Raw genomic sequence first — 7,995 nt, 5'->3', positions numbered from 1 at the left:
CCCAAAAAAAAAAAAAAAAAGGATGGCTGTGTCAAACATGCTAGATTAATGACTCTCAGAAGCCTGAACCAAACCCCAAAGAAATCAACAGTTTTTCCATTTATTTGAATGGGCTTAGGATCTGGCCCTTGCCAAGTGAATTCTTCTGTCAGTCACATAACAGCAGTGCATGCTTCCTTACACCAACTTGCTCAGATGCTTTTACTCAAATCTGGAGAGGCAATCACAATAAAGAGTGAGAGAGAGAAACCCTACTGCTTTCTATAACCACTTGGTTCTTGGCTTCTCTGCTATGACTGGCTGCTAATTAGTCCCGACCACTATCAAATGTGGTATTTTTCACTTGTATGAAGTGAATTAGTGGTTGTAGTTCCTAATTGACAGATCACCACCAATCAGCCCTTAGACAGAAATAAGTTTCAAACGCTACTGATCAGGGCTGTACTGAATAAATCAGTGTCATTAAATGCTGACAAATCTATTACACAGTTGTCAAGAGGTCAAAGTTGAAAGCCTGACTAAGCATAGCAGCCCATTAAGCTAGCGCGATTAGGGTCCGCCAGAATCTGTAGCCATTTCACAGCTGGGTCAACTGGCATCTGATTCAGGTCCTACACAATTCCCTGGTTCAAGACTGGAATGCTGTTACCCTCCCCAGCCACGACCAAATTAAAGCTTTAAGTTTGCAGCCCTGTTTTATACATCTGCGCTGATATTTCTGATGCCCTGAAGATCTTTACAATAACAAGTGATGTAAATTATAGTTCAGGCACACAGAAAACTACAAAATGCATACAAAAACTTATTCCAGTCTTAATATTAAAAAAAAGTTTCAATGAATAGAAAGAGACAGAATTAGAGAACTGAGGGTACAATTACTCTAGGGAAAAAATAACCATTTGAGAATGAGAAAAGAGAAACTATGAAATGTGAGTAACATAACATGATAAGGGCTAGACACCAGGCAACATCAAGTATCTGACTGTCTAACACCAGTTGCTATTTTGATTTAAAATGATTCCTCTCCTCTCTAAGAAGAGATGTTTTTAGGCTGGCAATAATCAATGTACAATCAGATCAAAACCAGAAAATAAGCACAGGAGCTGGAAATCTTATTAGCAAAGACACATTCATATTTCCCAGATGGTAAAAGTGATTATTCATTTCTAAGAGGAAGTGGTGAGAAAACCACCTTTCTAAATAGTCTTTATGAAAAGATGCGGTTTCTGCATTTGAGCTGGTTAAAGTCAGATTCCATCATCAATGTTGTCACCGAAAATGACATTTTACTCTTGATTTTCAGTTTCAAAAGCACTTCCCCTGCTGCACAGCTAACCTTTCCATGTGTTGTTGTGGAGCAACACTGACCTCCAGTGGCTACATAAGCTGGTTGTATATTGATGCTCACTATAACTACCTCATGGCCAACCTAGCAGGTATACCATAATGAAGCTGCCTTCACTACCGCTATCTCTAAGTAGTCTGTATTTGCTTAGACCAGTAGCATGAGACTTTCCCAGCAATTTACACTTACACAACATTATCTTTAAATTAGTGTCGCCCTCTTTTCTGCCCTTCTAACAATAACCATGCATCTCCAATATCCTGAATACAAATTCCAGTGTTACAGAAAGTTTATATTTTTTCACGTTGTTACATGAAGTCAAACTTCTTGTGAAAATTGCCTCTTTCTTAGCACAGTGAATCCTCACATAGGCCCAAAGGTTTTGTACTATTGTCATACAGAATCAGTTGCAGTATCATCGTCTATGAAGACCAAACATTCCCCAACCTTAGTGGCGACTACAACCAATAAAGCTGTAAAGTCAGATTTTTAATGGAGGAATTAAAGGCGAGGCATTTGGATCAAACCCCAGTTTCTCCTGGGTATTGCCAAGTTGGACAGTGCTGGGGCTGGGGAGAGAGTCAGGACTGCACTGTGCAACTCCTCCACTTCTTCTCCTTGGAGAAAAAGAAAGAGAAATGCTAGGAGCTCCTTGCCTTGAGGGACTGTCTGAATTCCCAGCCAAAATATTCAGCTTTGCTGAGGGCTGAACTTTCCCATTAGGATAAAACGGTAACTCTTATTATGTTAGGTCCAGTTTATTATTATTGGAAAAAGTGAAAGATACAAAAAACTGAGTATCAACATATTTAGGACCTGATCTTGTAGCCCTTAGTGTGGGACCAGCCCCAAAGGAATAAGTGAGACTAGTCATGTTACTGTGTATTTAGTTAGATGGATCTTATTCTCTTCAGTAGTCAGCTCTTCAGGGACTAGCCACAGTTTCATTCTTATATCAAGACACCACCACTTACCTCACTGTGAGGGCTACTGGAATAAAAGCAGATGGTTAGGTACATCTAACCCTTTATACCAGGTTCTGCTCTACACTGAAGGTCTTTAACATACTAGACTTTTTAATATATATTTGGTTATCTATGTTTTGAAAGGATATAATTCTTTATTCCAAAAGTATTTTTTTCCTTTTAAAAAAAATAAGACAGCTTAAAAAGATCAACCCAATGAACTTAGCCAATGTAATGCAACATTTGTAAAAATGCTGCACAAAATTAGTTTCAATATCATTTTAACAGTAGATACATGATTTGGAACCACTGGCCATGTGCAGATGTTCCCAGACCCAATCTCTAATCACACAGAGTGAGTGTAGATTGGGTCCCAACTGGGCAGACATTCGCCAGTGCGGAGAACCCAATCTAGAGTAAGTCAGGGTGAGAGGAGTGGGTGGGCAGGATCAGGGGGGCTGGCAGGTCCACAGATGGGTTCTGGCAGGTCTGTGGGAGCTGGTGGGTCCACAAAGGGGAGGGAGAGGTTGGAAGAATCAGGGGAACAAGCAGGTCAGGGGGTTGAGGGGGCAATTGTCAGAGGGCTAAATAAGAGCCCTGTCAGGGTGAGGGGTAGGAAAAGCACAGCCCTGGGGATCAGGCTAGGGCTGCGGTGAGCAGCTCTGCTTTCCCAGCCCCAGTGCTGTGCTCCAAACATGTGCACACATTATGGGTTTGATGGGGCATGGGCTATCCCAATCTATGTAGTTCATTTCCTGGGTAAATGAAAGATCAAGCCACACTTTTTTTTTGCCCAATCTAACCTTCCCAAATGTACATACAGATTGGCACTTAGAGTGACCTAACTAGGGTTAGGTTGACCTAAGTGTAAGGTCTTGCACATATTCCCTGATTTAAAAGTAATGCTGCCTGACTGCCTTCCACTAGTGGGCATGGTTTAGAATTAGACAGAAATCAGACAATAAAGAACTAGATGTAATCTTTAGCAAATCACAATACAGCACATAAAAAGAAAAAACAATATGGCAAAGTCCTCTCATGCAAAGAAATAAGATCCTGTATTCAGATTGTACGTCAGCCAAAAGGAGCTTCTGAGAAAATAAGACGTCATTTCTAAACCACATCTTTGGTCTTCATTTAAATTTCATATTAAAAAAATAACTAAAAATGAGGTCTACTAGATTGTTTTGTTTTGAAGAGACAACACAGGTCTTATTTTCCTTACACAAAGTATGCACTTACTGTACACAGATATAAGCAGATATAAAATGACATTACAAAAGATACCTATATATTGTAAACAACATTAAAAAACTACAGTCAAAATTTACAGCAAAAATACCTTCAGATAAATATATGGAAACAGTTCAGTGTAAGTTCATAAAAAAGGTAGAAGGGAAATTTGGGGGCAAAGAGTGATTGTGCTGGGAAGTCGTTTTGGAAAATGTTTTGAGAAAATCATAAAATCATAGAAAATTAGGGTGGGGAGGGACCTTGGGAGGTCAACTAGTCCAACCCCCTGCTCAAAGCAGGACCATCCCCAAATAAGTCATCCCAGCCAAAGCTTTGTCTAGCCAGGTTTTGAAAACCTCCAAGGATGGAGCTTCCACCACCACCTCTCTGGGTAACCTGTTTTGGTGTTTTACTGCCGTCCTAGTGAGAAAATTCTTCCCAATATCTAACCTCAACTTCCCTTGCTGCAACTTGAGACCATTGCTCCTTGTTCTGTCTTCTGTCACCACTGAGAACAGTCTAAGCTGCGTCTCTCATCTTTGGAACCCCCCTCCAAGTAGTTGAAGGCTGTTATGAAACCCCCTCTCAGTCTTCTCTTGTCCACATTAATTAAGCCCAGTTCCCTCAGCCTCTCCTCAGAAGTCATGTGCCCCAGCCCCCAAACCATTTTTGCTGCCCCCCATGGTCCTCTCTCCAGTTTGTCTACATCTTTTCTGTAGCAGGGGGCCCAAATCTGGACACAGTACAGCACTGGTGAGGCCACATCTGGAGAACAGAGGGGAAGAGTCGCTTCCCTCAATCTTCTGGAAACTCTCCTATTAATGCAGCCCAGTATGCTGCTAGCCTTCTTGGCATCAAGGGCATACTATTGGCTCATATTCAGCTTATTGTCCACTGTAACCCTCAGGTCCTCTTCTGTAGAGCTGCTGCCCAGCCAGTCAGCCCCCAGTCTGTATCGGTCCTGCATAGAATTGTTCCATCTTAAGCACAGGACTTTGCACTTGTCCTTATTGAACATCATGAGACTTCCTTTGGTCCAGTCCTCCAATTTGTCAAGCTCTCTCTGAATTCTAGCTCTACCCTCCAGTGTACCTACAACTCCACCCAGCTTGGTGTCAGCTACAAACTTGCTGAAGGTGCACTCCATCCTCATCTTCCAGGTCGCTGATGAAAATATTGAACAGAACTGGCCCCAGGACGGATCCCTGGGGTACCACCAACTAGACTTTGAGCTTAGAACTGATTACTACCCTTTGGGATAGACAAGAAATGGTGTGATATAGTTATTGTGAGGTGAAGGGTGGAGAGGGAAGTAATAGGCAAGCATGAAAACAGGTCACAGAAAAGACAAAAATTACCTGGTGACCTAAAGCTAAAAATCACTGAGCCCTTAAAAGAAAAGTAAGTAGAAATAGCAAACAAACTAATATAGCAAGAAGCCTAAGGTGCAAACAGGTCCTACACAGATAAGTGTTTAAAAAAAACCCCACCACTTATAAAACCCCAGTTTAAACCAAATAAATTCATTTAAACCAGTGTAATACTTGAATAGTCCTCAACAATACATTATGCATTTCTATGCTGCCACTTTTCTGCCAAATATTTGGTATAATTCATACAGAAGAAAAACAAGTTTCACTAACAGCTAGGAAAACTGATATCTACATTGCAGATGGACAATGAGACTAAGCTATTCAGGCCAGAACTACAATTAGTTTGCCAGCATACATCAGCAATCCTAAGGGGAAAAAAAAACCCAACCCCCCCCCCCCAAATTTTCTAAGATACCTCTGTTGGAAAAGTGGGCTTTGTTTGACTGAATTCCTTTGCATATGCTCAGAGGTGTTCTTTTCTAAAGTGCCCAAGGATTTTGGTGTGCAAAGACATATCACCAGGGAGTATGAACAGAGTATTAGTTTTAGCTTTTCTCAAAGAGAAACTACAATGAATTCTGCACAGAAGGAATTTTTTCCTTTGTGGTATGAATATAAACGCTCCATGATGCTCTCTTCTTACACCTTGCAGAAGGCCTGCTAATCTAGACCAGGAGATGGCAACGTATGGCCTGCAGAGCCACTGGATTCAACCTGAGGATATGAAGCTTTGATGGTATTCGGTAGCATGGAGCTTCAACAGCTGTGGGCACTCTCCCTATTCCGTCACAAGGAGAAGCAGTGGCTGCCAGCTGGTCCTAGCACTTGCCCAACTGCCTACTTCTGACCCAAATTGGGTCACTCCAGCTTGCAGTCAGACAAGGTTGCAACCACTGATCTAGACCTATGGACCACTGATACCACAGTGCCTTCTGCGGAGCAGCAAACCTAGAATAGCCACTTCAGAAAAAGTGAATATTAATTACAGATTTCAACTTGATTTTACCTCCCCTCTGCCCCCTCCCACATCCCATTTACTTGCATACATGAAGACACTTAAAAGGAAATATTTAAAACTCAAGACCCCTCTCATCAAGTCAATACTTTATATGACCAGCAGACTTCACACTGAGCAACCAACATCAATCATTGTCCATTATGACAGAATAAACAGCATTACCACCTGACCTATAGCTGCTCAATAGAAATATCATCTGTCTGGTCACTTAAGAGTCCAAGCCAGTTATAGATGCAATGTAGTCATTAAAAACTGTTAAACACTTTCTCTCTCTTAAAGCAGAAGCTTGAAAGGAATTTTAAAGAACAGTTTAAAAATAAAAGCGTTAAGTTTACCGAGGGCCATTTTGTGAACTTGTAAGATCATCTTTATGCAGTTATGTCAGCATGTGGAAGAATTCTAGACAGAGCAAGTCAAAGGATCACAATGCATTAGTGCTCCACACACTTCAACTGCGTGCCTATTTAATTCCATTGCTAAGAGGTGCTTCAGCAGGGCTTTTTGGCACTTGTATCTAATAACTGAGTCAATCAACTATTAGATAAAAGTGCAAAAAAGCCCCACTCAGTGGGAGCGTGCCAAGTTTGAAGTAAAGTGGCATGTTTTGGTGCTTTTTGTATCTTTCCACATATGCATTTGACAAAGTAATAAAACTAGTTTTCAGTTTCATCTCTGAGCAAAGAAAACAGCTTACCCAGAACGTCTCTTTCCTCCTCTGGAAGGCATGGATCCTGCCATTCTCACCTGTCCTGCTGCCATAGGGGCGACTGGCAATGTCACCGATCCAGGAATATCTGAAGCCATTTCTGCAATGTAGAAAAATCATGTGGTCCAATGTGAAAGGAGCAAGTTTAAATAATGAAGCATAGAAAAGCCATTTCCAGAGTTATCAGTGCAGGGAAAAATGTCATTTCTAAATGAAAATATAGTTTAATGATTGTACAAATGCTGGCAAAGTCTCAACAGCCTTGAAAGAACCTCTATTTTTGTCAATAGCCACCTGATATGCACTTGGAAAGAGACTAAACAGTCTGTGGGAACCTCCCTATTTTATTCATCTATTGCAGGGTTATCAAACTCACCTGGGGCCCCAGGTTGGATCTGGACTGCAGGACTCCTCACAGACCAGACCCAGCGCAGGGCACATGGGCAGGCACTGCAGCCACCATAGCAGCAGCAGGTCCAGCATCTGCAAGTGGTTTGGCCGTGGCAGCAGTAAGGGCAAGGGCACAGCCATCGGCCAAATGGCCCTGTATTTCACAGCATGCCATATCCCCTACCAATTTACCAGGGCTAGGTGGACTGGCTATACAGGCCAGATCCAGCTTACAAGCCGTGGACACCTATACATGAGTGGCAGAGTAACTACAGCACACTGGAGCAAACTTAATTAGTTGAGTTTCGTGGACCATGGTAATTATCACACTCCAGCAGACTCTAGTATATCAGCATCTCCACGCTGAAAAACGGCAGCCAAAGTGCTTTAACTGAAGTTTGTGATAAGCTTTAGTCAAAGCACCCCCGCCGTCATTTTTCAGCACAACGATGCATGAGACGCTCTGGGCGCTTTAATTAGAGCGGCTCTCGGAGCTGCTTTAATTAAAGTGTGTCCCACTACCGCCACCACTCCTGGAGCACATATATAAATACCCCATGTGTTTCAAACCTCTGATCTATTGCATCACCATACTTTTATTCCCCACTTTACAGGAGCTGTCAATGAAGAGTAGTCTTCAATCATTATGTTTTCCTAGAGGGATTTTTGTCAGCGTGGAAATATCGAGGTGAAATAAGCGATGGTGCCTAATGTACTCAGAGGAAGCAAAACAGAACTAAAGCATCCACGCCAGAAGACAGGCGGGTGATCCAGTCTGACTTGGACAGGCTCAGCAAATGGGCGGACGAGAACCTGATGGTGTTTAACACTGAAAAATGCAAGGTTCTCCACCTTGGGAAGAAAAACCTGCAGCATCCTTATAGACTCAGCAGTGCTACGCTGGCTAGCGCTACGGATGAAAGGGACTTGGGGGGTCATCATTGACCACAAGATGAACATGAGCC

At 42.2% G+C, this 7,995-nt stretch overlaps 1 protein-coding gene across 2 annotated transcripts in view; it reads right to left on the bottom strand.

Moving 5' to 3' along the window:
* Nucleotides 1-7,995, bottom strand: part of ARNT2 (aryl hydrocarbon receptor nuclear translocator 2) — a 174,447-nt gene that overhangs the window by 132,454 nt on the left and 33,998 nt on the right. For both annotated transcript variants that reach the window (XM_019504098.1, XM_019504099.1), the window contains exon 2: nt 6,629-6,740. In XM_019504098.1, coding sequence (XP_019359643.1) covers nt 6,629-6,738 — 110 coding nt within the window. In that variant the 5' untranslated portion in view covers nt 6,739-6,740. The remainder of the gene's footprint in view (nt 1-6,628; nt 6,741-7,995) is intronic.

Source organism: Gavialis gangeticus, unplaced genomic scaffold (genome assembly GCF_001723915.1).
Source record: "Gavialis gangeticus isolate Ggan-Ray unplaced genomic scaffold, GavGan_comp1, whole genome shotgun sequence".
Classification (NCBI taxonomy): Eukaryota; Metazoa; Chordata; order Crocodylia; family Gavialidae; genus Gavialis; species Gavialis gangeticus.
Note: the sequence above shows the minus strand (reverse complement) of the source record. Positions and strands in the feature narration are given on the sequence as shown.